Here is a 21,959-nt window from a genome sequence, read left to right on the forward strand (position 1 = left end):
TGCAAAATACCAGGGGGATGAGAGAGCCAAGCGGTTTGCCAGTCTTAAAGCATGTCTACTGAGGCAACAAGATTTCTTCAAGAAAGCAACCAAAGAGAATATTGCAGCAGTCGAAGCTAGCTACATGGTTAGTGAGATGATTGCTAAGGCAGGGAAACCATTCACAGAAGGCGAGTTTATTAAAAAGTGCATATTACAGGCTGCAAGTATTGTCTGTCAGGAAAAGAAAAGTCAGTTTAGCAACATGAGCCTTTCTGCCAACACCGTGGCAGAGCGCATTTCTGACCTGTCAAGTGACATTTATCATCAACTGTGTGAGAAAGCAAAATGTTTTGATGCATACTCAGTCGCTCTTGACGAGAGCACAGACATAACAGACACTGCTCAGCTCACAATTTATGTCCGTGGTGTTGATAGCAATTTTGAAGTGACAGAGGAGCTGCTCACAGTAATTCCAATGCATGGCCAGACCACCGCTATCGAGATATTTCGTCAGCTGTGTGATGCCATTGAGAATGCCGGTTTGTCATGGAAGAAGTTTGTTGGAATAACAACTGACGGCGCGCCATCAATGACAGGGAGGAAAAATGGACTGGTGGCACTTGTTCAAAGAAAACTGGAAGAGGAGGGTGTAGAGGAGGCCATTGCTCTGCACTGCATTATCCATCAGCAGGCCCTTTGCAGCAAATGCCTGAGGTGTGACAATGTGATGTCTGTTGTTGTGAATTGCGTCAACCAAATCAGATCCAGGGGCTTAAAGCACAGGAGGTTCCGTGCTTTTTTAGAGGAAATGGAGTCAGAATATGAAGATGTGTTCTATTTCACCGAGGTACGTTGGCTCAGTAGGGGAAATGTCTTGAAAAGATTTTTTGAGTTGAGAGAAGAAGTAAAAGCCTTCATGGAGAAGGATGGGAAGGCTGTTCCTGAGTTGAGTGATCACAAATGGCTCATGGACTTAGCTTTTCTTGTTGACATCACACATGAGCTGAATGTACTGAACAAGAAGTTACAAGGCCAGGGGCAGCTCGTCAGCGCTGCCTATGACAACGTGAGAGCATTCTCCACAAAACTTGTGTTATGGAAAGCCCAGCTCTCTCATACAAACCTTTGCCATTTCCCAGCATGCAAGGCACTTGTGGATGCAGGCACATCATTCAGTGGTGAGAAATATGTTGATGCTATTTTGAAGCTACAGAAGGACTTTGATCACAGATTTGCAGACTTCAAGACGCACAGAGCCACTTTTCAAATTTTTGCGGACCCCTTTACCTTTGATGTGCAAGATGCCCCACCTATGCTTCAAATGGAGCTCATTGACCTGCAATGCAACTCTGACCTCAAAGCCAAGTTCAGGGAGATGAGTGGAAAAGCAGACAAGCATGGGCAATTTTTGAGGGAATTGCCCCCCAACTTCCCTGAGCTTTCCCGAATGTTCAAGCGGACCATGTGCCTTTTTGGCAGCACATATTTGTGTGAAAAGTTCTTCTCCACCTTGAACTTCAATAAGTCCAAGTACAGGTCCAGACTTAGTGATGATCATCTTCAAGCCATACTGAGGGTCTCAACTGCTTCCTCTCTCAAGCCAAATGTGGTTCAGATTTGTGAGAAGAAGCGCTGTCAAGTCTCTGGCAGCAAGGAGTAGGCAACAGAAGCCATGTTCAGAAGAACCGTTCATGATTTTCACTCAATGTTCCATTCACGTTCAGGACACTTCATGTTCAGAAGAAATCATTAAAACTGTTAATGACATTTGAGGACTTTTTTTAACTTGTTTTTTGTGGAATCCCCTATGCGGCCCACCCTCACCCAGACTCTGCCTCCAGCGGCCCCCAGGTAAATTGAGTTTGAGACCCCTGCTCTAAATTGTCTGTAGGTGTGAGTGTGTGCGTGGATGGTTGTATGTCTCCTTGTGCCCTGCAATTGGCTGGCAACCAGTTCAGGGTGTCCCCTGCCTACTGCCCGTAGTTAGCTGGGATAGGCTCCAGCACCTCCGCGACCCTCGTGAGGAAAAGCGGCATGGAAAATGAATGAATGAATGAATGAATGAATAAATGCACTTGTATTGAAGGTTGGATTTTTCTCCTTTTTTTCCATTAAGGTCCCATATTATTTGAATTAAAAAAAAATGATTAGAAGCTAAAAAACACATCTTAACCAGGGGTGCCAATAATTATAGAGGGTACTGTATTTATTGTGACTCTCCAGTACTGAAGCGATACCTTAGATAGCTTTAGTGCAGCTCATTTATCATATGCAGGTGAACTTTTTTATAACCTGAAATAATTCTACAATATAAACAGCACCTGCTAATTTAAGTAACATATGAGAACAATCAGTGGATTAACTCATGGGACTTAAACTATTTTAAAATGCTCAACAATCCATTTAAGGCAGAAGACATTACCTCTTGACATGCTGCTGATTGTTTTGTTAATGCTTGGTGTGAAATGAACAATCAGTAGTAACAGAGCTTTCTTTAATACCTTCACTTAATTCACATCGATTTGGTAAGTAAATAGTGACGTGGAGAAGAATGACAGAGACTGGCTTTTGTTTTTAACACTTGCTGTTCTTGTGCCCCATACACCGCACGCCTCCAAGAAACAACACACTTGAATTGAACAGAACACACATGACTTAAAAACAGCAATCACTACTCTCAGTAGTGTTTGCCACAACTACCCATCATCCATTGCGGCAGAACAGATAAATAACAGTTGCTACAATATTTTACTCTTTTATAAACTGTCGCGTTACTTTAAAATATTTACTTACTAAATCGATGTGAAGTAAGTGAAGGTGCTGAAGCAAGCTTTGGTTGACGGTACAGTTCATCATGGACGTGTGCGGGAATGTTTTGGGATCAAAAAAGCGCGAAATATCCAAGGCAGATCTGCTCATGTCTGAGACAACGCCCTAAGAACTCTAGGTACAGAAAATTATTTTTTCTAATTTGCCTTAACTGAGATACATCAAGTTAGGCATGTTTCCAGCCCCAAATTATTTTACTTACTTTTTAAAAATTAGTGTTAACAGCAGGTTGATATAAATTGAGTTTGGTTCACTTGTCATATGTAATGAAATTGTATATTAGCATTTACAGTGTGGGAGTTTTTCAAAAAATTCAAACTCTAGCTTATGTGTCAGTGTAACTGATGCAGCAACTACTGCACATTATCTCAATTGCTTCAAGCTATGATTAATTGGATGTTACCCACATAGACTTCACGATCAGTTGACGGGACCAGGGGCTCGAGGCCGATCCGTTGGGGGGCCTATTTTCAAAACTTAAAATTCAAATATTTTTAAAACCAAAGCCGCTAGCGATCTAAAACCAAAACAGGCACCTCCATTAGGCATATATGAGTCTCCATGAGTCAAGTTGTTCCCTAATAAAATCACATTTTTTTCAATAAGTATAACAAAACCTAAGATGGCTGTAAAATTTTACGCCAGATGCACAAAAATCACCAAATGCAGAGCTAATCACCGATATTTTCAGGATCCATAGCAATAGTTAACATCATATAAGTTTTTCCCCGAAATAGCGATTTTTTTTTTTTTTTTAATTTAGTGCAAGTTTTCAACAATTAATAAATCACTCAATTTTACATCAGAAACTTAATACTTGAGGAAAGCATGCAGAATCATCTTCGTAATTTTACTCAACAATAGCAAAATTCGCATTTTTCTTGATATGATCACAACTTATTTAGGTTTAATTCCGATGTTACTATTGCCTCAGCACGTCTTGTAAGCTATCTAGCCCTGATTGTTTTTAGATTGAAATGTTACATAAAATAAAACACGTAAAATAAGGGGGGGGGGGGTTGTATAGACGCAGAGATGACAAAATTACAGCCAAAAAACAGGCAGTTGGCCGCAAATTACCTAACCATTAGAATGTAAAGTTACACCTTTGTGTATGGATACAACGTGGCGGCCATCACAAAACAAAGAGCTTTTTAAATTGAAAATTCTTGTAAATAAATACGTACATCCTGTAATTTCTATAGATATGAACATAAAACAGTCTAGATTCTTGGTTAAAAGCAAAAAAATGGGCAGTTATCATTCATTTTACATAAATATTTCAAGCTAAAGATATGCTATTGTGTAATCCAACTTGGCAGCCGTCACAAAACAGAGCTTTTTAAATTGAAAATCCTTGTAAATAAATGCATAAATTCCAGAATTTCTATGGATTTGAACGTAAAACAGTCTAAATTAAAAGCAAAAAACTGGGTAGTTATCATTGCTTTTCTGTAACTATTTCAAGCTTAAGTTACACAATTTCTTTCCCGTTCACGTTTTCACAACGTTTCAAAGTGCAATTTTAGACATGAACTACCTTGAATCCTCGACCAAATCACTCTTGAGACACTCCTGCCTGCTTGTGTGCAGTAAAACTTTGGTCCTTTTCCACCTCAATTCGGCGTTTGAAGGCAGCGCGTTTTTGAGTTTATAGTAGTGAAAGCTGCACAACGCTTTACCTGGCCTGGCTCCCTACAGGAAAGCATGGCACAATGTCTGGAGGAGCTGTGGAGTCAACTGATGGTGAAGTCTATGGTTACCCAATTGGTACATTTGGATTATTATGCTAATTTCAAACCACTACAAGAATGATGCTTGCACATGATTGACTGTCTGGGTATACCTTAGAATCTGAGAGAGTTTGAACCGAAACCAGCAGAAGATCTGCCCAAGGCCATTTCTGGAGATCACAGTAGTGATTTACCACAGCAACAGGTACGTTAACAAAGACAGTACGACATGCTCACTCTGCTTTGGCCTTGTCTACTCAATAAAAGTTCAGTTTGCATCTTTTTTTTGTTTTGTTTTGTTTTCTCTATAGTCTCAACCCTCAACCCATATTCGTGTATATCCACGTTTTATCGTCATCTAAATTGTTTCCTCCTCTTTGTGTTGTAAAGCTTTCGGGGGAGCCTCTCTGCCCTGATCATCTAGCGGGAATTATTGATGAAGAGGAACGTAGATTGTTGGACAACAAGAATATTGAAGCTGCTAAAACGTTTGTGTTTTTTTTTTTCCATGAAACATTGTTGTTTGTTGTGTGGTCATATTTTTCAATCTTATCTTCCAGAAGACTGGTGTGATGATTTGAAATTTACAAATATATGATGTTCTGGTTTTTATTTTAGTCACCTGGAGCATGCAGCAGCTATAAGTGGCCTTCAAATCCTTGAGGAGCACCCTGATGAAGAACTTAAGTTCTCCGAAGAAGGTACAATACAGTGGGGCAAATAAGTATTTAGTCAATTCTCCCACTTGAAAATATTAGAGAGGCCTGTAATTGTCAACGTGGGTAAACTTCAACCATGAGAGACAGAATGTGGGGGAAAAAAATAGAAAATAACATAGTTTGATTTTTAGAGAATTTATTTGCAAATCATAGTGGAAAATAAGTGTTTGGTCAATACCAAAAGTTCACCTCAATACTTTGTTATGTACCCTTTGTTGGCAATAACGGAGGCCAAACGTTTTCTGTAAATCTTCACAAGCTTTTCACACACTGTTCCTGGTATTTTGGCCCATTCCTCCATGCAGATCTCCTCTAGTGCAGTGATGTTTTGGGGCTGTTGTTGGGCAACACGCACTTTCAACTCCCTCCACAGATTTTCTATGGGGTTGAGATCTGGAGACTGGCTAGGCCACTCCAGGACCTTGAAATGCTTTTTACGAAGCCACTCTTTTGTTGCCCTGGCTGTGTGTTTGGGATCATTGTCATGCTGAAAGACCCAGCCACGTCCCATCTTCAATGCCCTTGCTGATGGAAGGAGATTTTCACTCAAAATCTCTCGATACATGGCTCCATTCATTCTTCCTTTACACAGATCAGTCATCCTGGTATTCTTTCTCCTCCAAACATGAGAACCTGTGTTTCTACCAAAAAGTTCAATTTTGGTTTCATCTGATCATAACGCATTCTCCCAGTCCTCTTCTGGATCATCCAAATGCTCTCTAGTGAACCGCTGACGTGCCTGGACGTGTACTTCCTTCAACAGGGGGACACGTCTGGCGGTGCAGGATTTGAGTCCCTGGCGGCGCATTGTGTTACTAATAGTAGCTTTTGTTACTGTGGTCCCAGCTCTCTGTAGGTCATTCACTAGGTCCCCCCGTGTGGTTCTGGGATTTTTGCTCACCGTTCTTGTTATCATTTTGACGTCAAGGGGTGAGATCTTGCATGGAGCCCTAGATCGAGGGAGATTATCAGTGGTCTTGCATGTCTTCCATTTTCTAATAATTGCTCACACAGTTGATTTCTTTACACCAAGCGTTTTACCTATTGCAGATTCAGTCTTCCCAGCCTGGTGCAGGTCTACAATTTTGTCTCTGGTGTCCTTCGACAGCTCTTAGGTCTTGGCCATAGTGGAGTTTGGAGTGTGCCTGACTGAGATTGTGGACAGGTGTTTTTTATTACCGATAATGAGTTAAAACAGGTGCCATTAATACAGATAACAAGTGGAGCCTCGTTAGACCTCGTTAGAAGAAGTTAGACCTCTTTGTCAGCCAGAAATCTTGATTGTTTGTAGGTGACCAAATACTTATTTTACACTCTAATTTGGAAATAAATTATTTAAAAATGAAATAATGTGATTTTGTGAGGTTTTTTTTTACATTTTGTCTCTCATGGTTGAGGTTTACCCATGTTGACAATTAAAGGCCACTCTAGTCTTTTCAAGTGGGTGAACTTGCACAATTGGTGGTTGACTAAATACTTATTTGCCCCACTGTATACATCCACATTTCTAAGATTCTAACCTAGAAATGCAACAACTTTACTTTGTATTAAATCTGCTCTGGATTCTGTGCTGCCAAATTTGGCAGGTTCCTATCCAATTAGGCAATGTTCAAAGACTCGGATAAGGAGAGAAACTCTTTGGATAGGTTGATAAAATTTGGGCTACTTTTGACAAATTTAGCAGTTTCGGAATGAACGTTGTAATGTTTTAACTGGTAAACTGGTGTGTACACCTTAAAGTTCAGCTACGTTCCTTCTTACGCAGCATCTTGGCCCTAATTATAAAGTATTGAGACTACTGAACTGGCATTTTAGCGTCTCACACACGCATGAGCTGTGATCTACATGTCATTTCTAATAATTATATATATTATACACAGTCAAATTCAGCAAAATAATTCTCCAAATTCGATTACATTAAAATGCATTAGATGCACTGTATTTACTTATTTATTTATTTATTTTGGCATATTATGGTGTGTTTCAATTCGTTTCCCCATGAAAGGTGGATTTGCGTCTGTTTTTGACACAAACATCAATAGAAATACTTTTCCCAGACTGCACTTTCGAACTGAAAAATAATGTCAAATTGTACTTTGACAGTGATTTCTGCTGACAAACATGTATTTTTGACATTTAATAATGAAAACAAAATACAGTTAATTATAATTAAAAGTTAAAATAATAATACATTCTTTTTATAAGAAGAACTACATCATCCCCTGATGCATATCGGATAAACAGCATTGATTCCATCACTATATGTCCCCCACTGTTGACTTTTTTTTTTACTGGTTATAATACCAAAATTTGCATAGAGTTGTATGAGGTAAATGTTTTATCTTGAGCGGGAAGTTGTAAATTGGGATGGTTTTTATTTAACTGGGGGGATGCAGTGTGACTAGGCTGGATGACTGATTTTTCGGATCTGGCAACCCTGCCTGGATGTTTACTGAATGGCCAGAGCAAACAACTACCAAGTTAACCCCTGAAAAGGTCCAGGCTGTTGAGAGAAATAACTCATATCAAATGTTAACTGATTGACATTTATGCAGCTCTGAAATCGGATTAGCATTGGTGTTCAGAAGGCTAAATCACAATCTGACCTGTCTAAAATGTTCTATAATTTGTTCAAGAAGGGTATGAAGACAAAAAAGGCATTACATCATTAATCACCAATAATTACCAGTATTAGCTGCAAGTTTAATAATAATCCCTTCATTCAGTCTTGAGTTAATGTTACAAAAGCACAGACACACACACCAACATACAGACGTTTGGCACCGAATACATAAATCCTGCCTCCGTTTCACCCACTCACATGTAGAACTATGTGGGTTATACAGTGAGGAAAATAAGTATTTGAACACCCTGCGATTTTGCAACTTCTCCCACTTAGAAATGATGGGCAGGTTCGAAATGGTCATGGTAGATGCTTGTCCACTGTGAGAGACAATCAAAAGAAAAAAAAAATCCAGCAAACACAGTGCATAATTTTTTTAGCAATGTATTTTTATTATACTGCTGCAAATAAGTATTTGCGCACCTGTCTGTTAGCTAGATTTGTGAGCCTCAAAGACGAATAAGTGGAGTTTTGACCTGTTTGAGGCGGTTAGCTGTATATACAGTGCCTTGCAAAAGTATTCGGCCCCCTTGAATCTTGCAACCTTTCGCCACATTTCAGGCTTCAAACATAAAGATTTTTTTGAAGATCTTTTGTTTGTCAAGAATCAACAACAAGTGGGACACAATCATGAAGTGGAACAACATTTATTGGATAATTTAAACTTTTTTAACAAATAAAAAACTGAAAAGTGGGGCGTGCAATATTATTCGGCCCCTTTACTTTCAGTGCAGCAAACTCACTCCAGAAGTTCAGTGAGGATCTCTGAATGATCCAATGTTGTCCTAAATGACCGATGATGATAAAAAGAATCCACCTGTGTGTAATCAAGTCTCCGTATAAATGCACCTGCTCTGTTATAGTCTCAGGGTTCTGTTTAAAGTGCAGAGAGCATTATGAAAAACCAAGGAACACACCAGGCAGGTCCGAGATACTGTTGTGGAGAAGTTTAAAGCCGGATTTGGATACAAAAAGATTTCCCAAGCTTTAAACATCTCAAGGAGCACTGTGCAAGCCATCATATCGAAATGGAAGGAGCATCAGACCACTGCAAATCTACCAAGACCCGGCCGTCCTTCCAAACTTTCTTCTCAAACAAGGAGAAAACTGATCAGAGATGCAGCCAAGAGGCCCATGATCACTCTGGATGAACTGCAGAGATCTACAGCTGAGGTGGGAGAGTCTGTCCATAGGACAACAATCAGTCGTACACTCCACAAATCTGGCCTTTATGGAAGAGTGGCAAGAAGAAAGCCATTTCTCAAAGATATCCATAAAAAGTCTCGTTTAAAGTTTGCCACAAGCCACCTGGGAGACACACCAAACATGTGGAAGAAGGTGCTCTGGTCAGATGAAACCAAAATTGAACTTTTTGGCCACAATGCAAAACGATATGTTTGGCGTAAAAGCAACACAGCTCATCACCCTGAACACACCATCCCCACTATCAAACATGGTGGTGGCAGCATCATGGTTTGGGCCTGCTTTTCTTCAGCAGGGACAGGGAAGATGGTTAAAATTGACGGGAAGATGGATGCAGCCAAATACAGGAACATTCTGGAAGAAAACCTGTTGGTATCTGCACAAGACCTGAGACTGGGACGGAGATTTATCTTCCAACAGGACAATGATCCAAAACATAAAGCCAAATCTACAATGGAATGGTTAAAAAATAAACGTATCCAGGTGTTAGAATGGCCAAGTCAAAGTCCAGACCTGAATCCAATCGAGAATCTGTGGAAAGAGCTGAAGACTGCTGTTCACAAACACTCTCCATCCAACCTCACTGAGCTCGAGCTGTTTTTAAGTAAGAATGGGCAAGAATGTCAGTCTCTCGATGTGCAAAACTGATAGAAACATACCCCAAGCGACTTGCAGCTGTAATTGGAGCAAAAGGTGGCGCTACAAAGTATTAACGCAAGGGGGCCGAATAATATTGCACGCCCCACTTTTCAGTTTTTTATTTGTTAAAAAAGTTTCAATTATCCAATAAATTTTGTTCCACTTCACGATTGTGTCCCACTTGTTGTTGATTCTTGACAAAAAATTTAAATTTTATATCTTTATGTTTGAAGCCTGAAATGTGGCGAAAGGTTGCAAGATTCAAGGGGGCCGAATACTTTTGCAAGGCACTGTAAACACCTGTCCACCCCATACAATCAGGAAAACTCTCAATTCCTAACATGGTCAAGACCAAAGAGCTGTCCAAAGACACCAGAGACAGATTTGTAGACCTCTACAAGACTGGACAGGGTTGCGGAGCAATTGCTAAGCAGCTTGGTTATATAAGATCCACCATTGGAGCATTTATTAGAAAATGGAAGAAGCTTAACATGACTGTCAATCTCCCTCAGACTGTGGCTCCATGCAAGATCTACCTCGTAGGTTCTCAATGATCCTAAGAATGATGAGGAATCAGCCTAGAACTACACAGGAGGTCAATTCCAAGGTTACTGTTGGTAATACACTAAGATGTCATGGTTTAAAATCATGCATGGCATGGAAGGTTCCCCTGCTTAAACCAGCACATGCCCATGCTTGTTTTAATCTTGTCAGTGACCATTTGGATGATCCAGAGGAGTTATGAAAGAAAGTCATGTGGTCACATGAGATCAAAAGAAAACTTTTTTGTCTTAATTCCACTCATAGTGTTGTCATGATGAGTACCATCCCAAGAACACCATCCCAACTGTGAAGCATGGGAGTGGTAGCTCTGGGGTTGTTTTTCTGCATATGGGACTAGACAACTGCAATGTAATAAGGACAAGATGACCGGGGCATGTGTCGTGAGATTTTGGGGAAAAACCATCTTCCCTAAGTTAGAACTTTGAAAATTGGTTGTGACTGGGTCTTCCAACATGACAATGGCCTCAAGCAGACAGCCAGAATAACCAAGGAGTGGCTTCGTAAAATGCATATCAAGGTTCTGAAGGGCCCTAGCCAGTATCCAGACCTAAACACAAGAGAAAAACTTTGGAGGAAGCTCAAACTCGTTTCAAGTTGACAGCCCAGAAACCTGATTGATCTAGACAAGATCTGTCTGGCCTCTGTAATTGTAATCAAAGGCTACTGTACCAAATATTAACTGATTTTCTCAGGTGTTCAAATACTTATTTGCAGCAGTATAATGCAAATAAATTGTTAAAAAACACAAGTTATATACTGTGATTTCTGGATTTTTTTTTTTTTTTAGATTCTCTCACAACTTTTGATTTCTGGATTGTTTTTTATCACAGTGGACAACCACCTACCATGAATATTTCAAACCCCCCCATCATTTCGAAGTGGGAGAACTTGCACAATCGCAGAGTTTTCAAATACTTATTTTCCTCACTGTACTTGAAAAAACATGGTAGTCTACTGTTTTGCTGCAATTTGCTCTGTTTTTCTACACATATCCACAGGGATTAGGGAATATGCACGGGACATGGGTATTGATCCAGAGAAAGAGCCTGAGCTCATGTGGCTTGCCAAAGAGGCAATGTTGGCCCGACTTCCTCCACATTGGGTTCCTTGGTGAGTATTCATGAATTTCAATGTAAATGGCACACCTTTAAAAAAAAAAAAAAAAAAAAAAACAGAAGTAACCTTGATTACGACTGAATCATAGTTCAAGTTTGTTTGCGCTAGATTGATTAATTGCAACTCAAGCAATATAAGTAGAGAAATAAGCACATAAAATACACAGAAATTACTTGGCAAAACAACTGCAGTTTTTTGAATAGCCCAACTTCTGCACAGCAACGGAAAAACCACAGATTTTCAATTGGATTTACGTCTGGTCCATTTCCTTGCCCAAGTTAATACCCCGAGCTATAAAAATTTAAACTAACGTCATTACTGCTTTGACTGGAACTTTTTCTACTGGTTCCTCACAGCCAAGATGGAACTGGTGATGTTTTCTATTACGACATTCATTCAACCACTTCCTCGTGGGAACATCCTTGTGATGTTCAGTACCGCGAAATGGTGGCTCGGGAACGCGAGCGCCTACAGCAGGCTGCTCCTCCTTTGGAGTCAGAAGTCAAACAGAAAATGGACAAGAGAATTACTGTAAGTAGGAACTTTTAAATTTTGTTTTCTAGTGTGTTACCTTTCCAGAGGCAGTCTTGGAAGCTTTGGCTGCAGGGAGAATACTTGCTTGTGCTCATATACAGTGGGGCAAATAAGTATTTAGTCAACCACTAATTGTGCAAGTGCAAGAGAGGCCTGTAATTGTCAACATGGGTAAACCTCAACCATGAGAGACAGATTGTGGAAAAAAAAAAACAGAAAATCACATTGTTTGATTTTTAAAGAATTTATTTGCAAATCATGATGGAAAATAAGTGTTTGGTCAATACCAAAAGTTCATCTCAATACTTTGTTATGTACCCTTTGTTGGCAATAACGGAGGCCAAACGTTGTCTGTAAATCTTCGCAAGCTTTTCAACACTGTTGCTGGTATTTTGACCCATTCCTCCATGCAAATCTCCTCTAGAGCAGTGATGTTTTGGGGCTGTTGTTGGGCAACATGGACTTTCAACTCCCTCCACAGATTTTCTATGGGGTTGAGATCTGGAGACTGGCTAAGCCACTCCAGGACGTTGAAATGCTTTTTACGAAGCCACTCTTTTGTTGCCCTGGCTGTGTGTTTGGAATCATTGTCATGCTGAAAGACCCAGCCACGTCTCATCTTCAATGCCCTTGCTGATGGAAGGAGATTTTCACTCAAAATCTCTCGATACATGGCCCCATTCATTCTTCCTCTACACAGATCAGTCGTCCTGGTCCCTTTGCAGAACAACAGCCCTAAAGCATGATGTTTCCACCCCCATGCTTCGCAGTGGGTATGGTGTTCTTCAGATGCAATTCAGTATTCTTTCTCCCCCAAACACGAGAACCTGTGTTTCTACCAAAAAGTTCAATTTTGGTTTCATCTGATCATAACACATTCTCCCAGTCCTCTTCTGGATCATCCAAATGCTCTCTAGTGAACCGCAGACGGGCCTGGACGTGTACTGGCTTCAGCAGGGGGACACGTCTGGTGGTGCAGGATTTGAGTCCCTGGCGGCGCATTGTGTTATTGATAGTAGCCTTTGTTTCTGTGGTCCCAGCTCTCTGTAGGTCATTCACTAGGTCCCCCCGTGTGGTTCTGGGATTTTTGCTCACCGTTCTTGTTATCATTTTGACGTCACAGGGTGAGATCTTGCATGGAGCCCCAGATCGAGGGAGATTATCAGTATTCTTGTATGTCTTCCATTTTCTAATAATTGCTCCCACAGTTGATTTCTTTACACCAAGCGTTTTACCTATTGCAGATTCAGTCTTCCCAGCCTGGTGCAGGTCTACAATTTTGTTTCTGGTGTCTTTCGACAGCTCTTTGTTCTTGGCCATAGTGGAATTTGGAGTGTGACTTACTGAGGCTGTGGACAGGTGTCTTTTATACCGATAATGAGTTAAAACAGGTGCCATTAATACAGGTAACGAGTGGAGCCTCGTTAAACCTCGTTAAAAGAAGTTAGACCTATTTGACAGCCAGAAATCTTGCTTGTTTGTAGGTGACCAAATACTTATTTTACACTCTAATTCGGAAATAAATTATTTAAAAATCAAAAAATGTGATTTTCTGTTTTTTTTTCCTCCACATTCTGTCCTTCATGGTTGAGGTTTACCCATGTTGACAATTACAGGCCTCTTTAATCTTTTCAAGTAGGAGAACTTGCACAATTGGTGGTTGACTAAATACTTATTTACCCCACTGTACAGTACTACCTGTTAATTTTTTTATTATTATTATATTTTTTAAATATACATAAAGTACAGTTATATTCTTAATGCCTAAAGGCTGAAATACACCGGACGCGTATGGCGGCGCCTCAACGCAGTAAGAGGCAGCCGTTAAAGTCAAGCAGCGAGTGCACACCAGTTGTGGAGCTGCTGCGTTTTAAACGCATGCAAGAAGCGGTTCAACGCGTCGCACTCGAAACGAACGGCAGAGTTTATTATTTATCACGAGACGCAAGCCTCCTGCGTCAATACTACAAGATAGGATCGGGCAGACCGGAAGTCACTCGTGTAAAAATTTGGAGGGTCCAATCGTTTTTCAAAATAATATGCAATATTATTAATTTTTGCGTTGCGCTTTAATTTGAGAAAATTAATCCATAAAGCTTTTTCAAACCGTTCATAAGAAATAAAAAGATTTATTGAGATATTTCATTTGTAAAGTACATCTTAAAATCTTTGTGATTGCAATTGTTTTTCTCTTTAGCGTAGGACATCATTTTTCTTTCTTTTTTTTCCAGAAAGAAAGCAAACCAAAATCCGGGGTCTGAAAGGCAAATAGCTGTTGTATTGTTATCTTTTTATACACTCGGGCGTTCTTGCAACCGAATGAGCCGCTCCACAGACACTCTGCACGTAAAACACATCTTACGGAAATTGGGGGCGGGCGTCAGCGGTGCATTGATGCGCCGGCAACGCTCACGCGCCACAGACACGCCAAGTGTGTTACCGGGGTTAGCCAGTTACACCTGGCCAACTGGATATCCTCATACATTCATTTGCAAGTGACTAAATAACCTCTGAGAAGCTGACCCCCATCAGACGCAAATATATAGAAAAATTATGTAATTCGTTTGTGCTAGGTTTATGCTCATTTGTTTTGTTTGTGCTACTATCGTTTTTTATATATTAACAATTCTTTTATACTGTAGTGTAGGTCAATTTGCAGTCAACCAGCACCATTTTGATTAAAAAATGGCTAAAAATGGTGTAAATCATTTGTGCGATATTAGTGCAGATTTGTGCTGTAAAATCTTTCAGTTGTGCTGCTATTGTTTTTGAAATATGGACATGATAATTTCAAGTGATGACGTCATGCAGCCCCCCGTTTATTGCAAAGTGACTCGATTCGTTTATGCTACGTTTGTGCTGTTAAAAAAATGTGCTGCTATTGTTTCATAGATATAAATGGTGGGCTGCGTGTCATGTTATCCCCCAAAATAATATCTCAAGCCCCCCATTTACTGCAAAACGGACCTGAAGGGGTGCCATTTGTTTATGCTACTTTGTGTTAGTTGTTGGGACACCCCTCAGTTATTGAGAGAGTTGGTATGCTTAGTCAGTCGCGATGGAGGTGCTGCGATTGACGTCATCACTCGGAATTAATATCTTAATATCTGTAAAAGGACAGAAGCACAAACGAAAATATTTACAGTACAGACGAGCACAAACTAATCATAAATGAATGGCATCATTTTGGGTCTATTTTGCAATACATGGGGGGCTGCGTGACATCATCACTTGAAATTATTATCTCAATTTCTCAAAAACGATAGCAGCACAAACAAAAATATTTACGGCACAAACCAGCACAAACGTTGCACAGACGATTGACACCATTTTAGTCATTTTTAATCAAAATGGGGTGCTGGTTGACCTCAGATTGACCAATAAAAAGAATTGCTAATAACTCAGAAAACATAGCAGCACAAATGAGCACAAACCTAGCATAAACGAATGACATCATTTTTCTATAAATTTAAAGTAAATAATCACTACCAGCTCACCCAGTCCAACTTGATTAGATGTCTATTGCCGTCAGCTGTAGCCAGTGAGTTAACCATGCGTTAACCATGGGTCCATGAGTCCTAGACATAATCTGCCATTTTAAACTTCCACAGAAAGACAGAATATCTTCTTGTTTGTTTTGCGTTGCTATTCATACGTATGAAATTTAAAATTACTTATTCTTTATAATACTGAGTGTGATATGAATATTTTGTTGGTACTTTATGGAATTTGTCTTCATAATCCCCATGATGACAACTTTATTGAAAATGCCTTGATGATCTAATACATTGAAGTGAGATAGATATGCAAAATTTTGGTTTTTAGTCCTCTGGCTTAGTGCTTAAATAATTTTTTACATAAAGGCGATCGTAACTTTGATGTCATAAATATGCATTGGTTGTTGCCGTATGTTTTTGGCAAGATGGCACCCTTTAAGGCAATTTAACGATATTATATGTTTGCAATAAAGGATTTGAGAGGCACTAATGCTGATTCAACAGAGGAGATACCCAAACTAGAAAAGACTGGCATGACGCAGACCCATTCTGAGGACCACAGCAGTGAAACGCCACAGCAAAAGGTAGTTGTTGTGTTAGCTACTTTATAAACCAAATAAATAACATGTTTTGTTGGTATGCGGCTCATATTTATTATTTCATTCCTATTATTTTAATCGGGCATTTATATGTGTCTGTTAAACAGTTGTCCAGTTTTTTTTTTTCACAACTCTAACTACTGCTGTTAACTAACACGTTTCAATGTCCTTTGTTCTGTCTCAAAGCTTCAAGCTGAGTCCGGGATTTCTTGTCTTGACAGTCAACTGGAGACTGATGCTAAAGAAAAAATAGACAGTGAATCTACAAAGAGGTTTGCTGATCTACCTCTACTAATGGGTAACTGTATCATAATTGGATTTATTGTCCCTTTTGGCAGTGGAACAGCAATTAAGTTATTTATCGTTTCCCGTTTAAACTGAATATAACCCTTCTTTTATCAGCCATTTTCTGTCTGTGACAAGCACGTGTAGCCTACAGATCCCTGGGGAGCAAAGAGACGAAGAAATTAGTTTTACTGAAGAAGGTATATTCTTAAATTGTTCAACACTGCCAGCACTGAATACATTGTATTATTTTTACAACTTCCTACTGAAAACCAAATTTGATCTGTTGTATTGTGTTTCTACATTATTTTGTCATGTCATTAAAATTCCAGTATCATGTCATCAAATACTAATATGTAGTGACATGCAGGGTTCTTGTTACTAATCGGCCATTTTTCATATACAGTATAATATAAGAAATAACTAGATTATTCAATAACAGATTCAACCCATTGTAAAATGTTTGGGTTTATGATAAACTTCAAAGAGGCAGGAATTTTACTGCAAAGTTAAGAACGTATATATTTTTTGTTAATCAGCTAGAATCATAGCCACGTTAATACAGTTTGACACAAACGAGCCTTTTCTATATCTGTCAAGAATCCAGCAAGGTGAGTACAGGCAGTCTGACTTCGGCGTGTCCGGCTTCCATGAATTTGACTTTATAACGCCGGGGTCTCGTCCGCGATTTTGTCACCAGTTGTTTTTTATGTTGTCTTTTTTAGGCACGTAACAGTGTCTCGTCTACCATTTTGCCGACTGTTGCGATCTTATTTTTTACTTTATTTTATTAATACCATGTATAATTCATGTTTTTGGATAATTAGTTTGAGATTTAGGGGGTATTTAGGGGTACTTAAATGGTTAATTCTGATTCACGTGGAAATTCAGGTAATGTCGCCAGCGCAAGAAATGGAACTCGTTCATAACCCGGGGACTACCCGTATTTTAGTGGAGAAACCCCGCTACAATAGAGCCCACAAGAGAAGTATCCCAAAGCAAGACGCCTGCAGGTTAATTAGGCCGCCAACTCCGCCTTTGGACATCTAGCCTTGTAAATGCAAATGTAAATGGACCGGTTTCATGATCTGGCGCCTTAATCTTAATTTTACAATGGTCAAGTTATATTTTGAGGGAGCATGAAAAATCTAAGGTGTGGTTTAGGGTGTCAGAATGGTATGAAATACATGAGAGACACTCAATGCATGAGAGTTGAGAACCATGATATACTGAAATATCGTTATCAGAAAAATGATTCTCAAATATGTAAAAAAGTTTACAATTTTTATTCTTCAGGCATTTGAGCTAATTCATATCATTGACAGGAACACAGTAGAAGGTAATTGTTTAAATCAAATATTTATTGGTGATTTAAATTTGAGTTGATATGATTTTAAGTACATTATCTAAGACTAGATGCATTTGGTGATTTTGTACCATACATCAAATTAATAATACTAGCTTTAGTTTTACTGGAAAGGAAATAACAGAAATCATTACTAACTACTAGTTTTGCTGTAATTTGGTTTTTCTTTTCAGAGATTAAGCAGTACGCACGGGACATAGGTATAGATCCAGAGAGTGAACCTGAGCTTATGTGGCTTGCCAAGCAAGCCATAACTGCCAAACTGCCCCCAGGATGGTTAGAGAGGTAGGTTACTTGTGTTATGTCATTTTGTCAGAAGACCAAGCGCTGTTGTTCCTACAGTGGTTAATCAGCGCAGTTATAATTTTTAAAAATTCAATTGGTCCATCACGCCAGGCCAACTTTTGCAAACACCACAAAATACACCTTCCACCAATTTGTTAACATAGACACTATTCTAGTGGAGATTTTGTTAGCAACCTGTTGGTTCCTTTTGTCTAAATAGTGGCACCATTTTTAAACAACATACAGTAAAGGTAGTCCCTGGGTTACGACATACCCGACTTAATTGATTTCGACTTTACGAACCGGCGTCTTGTCCGCTGTTTTGTCTCCAGTCATTTTGGGTCTTTTTAAAAGTCACATAAACAGTACCTCGTTCCCGTTGCCGTTCTCCATGTCAGAATCCCCTCCTCCAGCAGCGTCGCCACTATCCTGCTGTTCCTTTCGTCCGGGAGATCTGCCGTCAGGCCCCGCTTCCTTGTTCTCATGCTGCTGCTGCTGCGTCCCCCCTGGCGCCGACTCCTCTTGCGAGTCCTGATCCGTTTCTTTGAAGTTCAGACGGCGGGCTCACGTTGAGAGAGGCAACGTTGGCGACCTAAGCGGCCATGATATCCCCCTCTCTTGCCTCTCTACTCTTTCTACAGCACACTTTTCTCTAAGCAAGGTGACTCCATAGCGAGTAAAGCCTGAATATTCATTGAATATTCCAGCATTTAAAACAACATACCTTACAGTATCTTATTTTTTATTTTTTTAATATGACGTATAAAACATGATTTTGGATTGTTACTTTGAGACTTAGGGGGTATTTAGAGGTACTTAAAGGGTTAAACGGAACTTGTTCGTACCCAGGGGACTACCTGTATTGATTTTGTCGGGAGCATGTCGATAACCTTTTGTGATACAATGTTTTACCGGGATAAATGTATCACCATTTCAATATATCGTCATACCCCTAGTTATGACGTCTTTTTTTGACTGATGGCTGAGGTGAAGACTCATTTATAATGCTACTTGTTCACCACTGATTTACTGGTGTCATATACAACAAATACAGTAAAGGTAATCCCTATCTTACAAACGAGTTCTGTTCCTACACTGGCGACGTAACCCTAATTTCCACGCATGTCGAAATTAATTAAATACCCCTAAATACCCCGTAAACCCCAAAAAGACTATCCAAAAACATGTATTACATATAATATTAATAAAAATAAATAAATAAAATCTATATATACTGTACTTACCATCAGTGCTGGTGGATCGTGAAAAAGGTACACTGAGTATTCCAGCTCGTTCACAAGTGGAGACACATGAATTCTTGTTTCACTGATGTTTACTGTAGTTTTACCATTAAACTAAGGACACAATTGTAACACTTTGGCCTGCTAGTAAAAAACAGAAAGCAACCCAATTGGGTGAGTGCTCACTGCAATTAAACTTATAGTTTCAAAATTTTTGTAAATAAATTATTATTAACAATGACAATAACTGGAGACAAAATGGCGGACAAGACTCTGGCATTGTAAAGTTGAAATCACATAGGTGGAGTATGTCGTAACCCGGGACTGTAGCAAATGTTTTTTCATTTATGCATTGGAAGTATTTTTATATATTTCTTATATTTTCATTATTTATATATGTAATTTGATGAAAGATTAAATGATCAATTCAATGAGATGAAGTATTCACCTCATTGAATATTCTATCCATTGCACCCATAAAAATGTATTATTTGTTTTTTAACAAAAAGCAAAATCCCCGCTCACTTATATCCTCTCTTCTGACTTGATCCCTCCAGAGAAGATGAGAGTGGAAACATTTATTTTCACAACTGCCAATTAGACACATGCATTTGGGAGCATCCCTCGAAAGTGCACTATGGTAAGCTGGTCATTAAGGAGCGCCAGCGTATTCGGCGCAAGACTGTCGATGGGGCGTCTACAGTAAAGAAAAGCAAGAAGAAAGTAAAAGAAAAACAGGAGGAAAAGGACAAGAGGAAAAAGACTAAGGCTGCACTCAAGAAACATGTTAATGTTAGTGCACATGTGAGTCTAACAAACATACATTCCTCCCCAAATGCATTGGTACAATGAAGCAAATACAGTAAGTCATTCTAGAAGGAACATTTTACACGCTACACTTCATTTTTTACCATTATAATCACTCTTCAACTTTTAAATTCTCCATATTAAAATACAAAAAACAAGCCATTTCTCATTAAATTTACCTGTCATGAGACCAAATCGGCAATAATAATAAAGCAAAGAGAAAAGAAAGCTTGAATATATTCGGTAGTAGGCCCTAAAATACCTAACCTTGCCCTCCCCATTACCAAATTGAAATAAAACTAAAACAGTCAAGATTTCAGATTAATTAAAGAAGCAGTTTAAATAAAACACACAAATTCTATCTGTATGATGAGCTTATCAAGACATCTATATTTTATTAACTATTATTGATGAAGATGATTATGATTGAGCAAAGATTCAGAAAGGCTTATTTTTCAATGCTTCTGTGGCCTATACTACGAAGCCAGTTTTCTGGCTTAGCAGGGTAACTTCGAGAGTAACTTCATCACGTGCGACCTAAATTCGCAGCTAAGCGAGACTACGAAAGGTGGATATGTTGGAACCGAGAAGTGTTGCCATGGCAACACACGCCAAACGCCAAACCTGGTTGTCTCAGAGGTAGATCTTGCTTAACCCCAGAATTCTAATTAACCACGCTATAATTAAACAGCACTCCTCCGCGGACGTGTCCTCCTGACAATGACAGCGTACCTGGACGACCCATACGACATTGGCGCGCGGATTGTGAGGGGCTCTCTTCGGAGTGCACAGGTTTTTGGAGACCGCCAGAATCCGCTGGCATACCCGGAAGATGTTCTCCATGAAAGATGTAGATTTTCAGCTGAGGGAATTCTTTACCTGTGCCAACTGATCGAAGCGGACGTCACTATAATGTAACCCGCCGAAGTCAGGCCCTCACAAACGGGCAGATTGTGTGCCTCTCTGTGCGCTCTTTCGCCAGGGACAATATATGCATTCCAATGGTGATGCTGAATATCTGCGTAAGAAAACTGTATGCCGTGCGATTCGAAGTGGGGTATGGAAACGCTTCAAATTGATCGTTGAAATTGCTGAATGTAAACGAATGCGGAGCTTTGCTCTCATATACAAGAAATATATTTAACGGACTTTTCCAGCTTTATTTCGTTGTGTAAATGAGTTAATAATAATCATAGAAATATGTAGACTATTTAAACATTGAGAAAACTTGCGTTTTTTTCTGCCAACTCGAAGAGATTAAATTAAATGTCAAATCCACTGATAGGACAGACGCACAATATAAAAGATATAAATGTTTATTGAATACTCATCTTACAGTCTTGTTTAACTGTGAAAATTCGTTACAAAAGACGGGCTTTAATTCACGCAACAACGCATGGCATCCCCGCATTTCCTTCTTCTCCTGAGTCCTAACAAAGATAACATAAAATTTTGGATTTGGGTCGGGCTCGAGCCTGCAAATCAAGTTAATTGATCGGGCTCGGGTCGGGTCGGGCTTGATTTTTTAGGCCCAAACTAAGGGGAAAAAAAAGGACATACGTATTCATACAGTCAATGGGACTAAACATACAATTATCCTGCTTCATGTGGTGATGCGCGATAAATTATTTCTTACTGTTAACGTACCAAATCTTATTTTATTGTCCTGACAGCAGGCTTTATTTCTTTGCATGGACATAAGTAAACTGGCATATTGACTCATTCACAAATCACACGATCTGTAAATTCGCTGTCAACAGACCCGTCGCGCTCTACTCGCTGAAACGGTGTTCGATATCACGGTGAGGGTGGATTTTAATTCCTCATAACTCCGCATGATCATCGCGCATTCCTCCTCCGTGAAGTAAGGTGCCCAGCCATCGTCACAAGTAGTGTTTGACTCTGGTCTCCGCCCCCTTTTATGTGAACGCGCAGTA

The 21,959-nt window shown here is 39.5% G+C and overlaps 1 protein-coding gene across 3 annotated transcripts in view; it reads left to right on the forward strand.

Annotated features, from left to right (window-relative positions):
• Positions 1-21,959, forward strand: part of LOC130917205 (trichohyalin-like) — a 52,268-nt gene that overhangs the window by 11,589 nt on the left and 18,720 nt on the right. For 2 of the 3 annotated variants that reach the window (XM_057838357.1, XM_057838359.1), the window contains exons 4-13: positions 4,663-4,749; positions 4,935-5,032; positions 5,163-5,245; positions 11,291-11,402; positions 11,765-11,939; positions 15,913-16,023; positions 16,225-16,310; positions 16,441-16,523; positions 17,863-17,974; positions 19,773-20,019. In XM_057838357.1, the coding sequence (XP_057694340.1) occupies positions 4,663-4,749; positions 4,935-5,032; positions 5,163-5,245; positions 11,291-11,402; positions 11,765-11,939; positions 15,913-16,023; positions 16,225-16,310; positions 16,441-16,523; positions 17,863-17,974; positions 19,773-20,019 (1,194 nt within the window). The remainder of the gene's footprint in view (positions 1-4,662; positions 4,750-4,934; positions 5,033-5,162; positions 5,246-11,290; positions 11,403-11,764; positions 11,940-15,912; positions 16,024-16,224; positions 16,311-16,440; positions 16,524-17,862; positions 17,975-19,772; positions 20,020-21,959) is intronic. The other variant, XM_057838360.1, reaches the window with a different exon arrangement.

Source organism: Corythoichthys intestinalis, chromosome 6 (assembly GCF_030265065.1).
Source record: "Corythoichthys intestinalis isolate RoL2023-P3 chromosome 6, ASM3026506v1, whole genome shotgun sequence".
NCBI lineage: Eukaryota > Metazoa > Chordata > Actinopteri > Syngnathiformes > Syngnathidae > Corythoichthys > Corythoichthys intestinalis.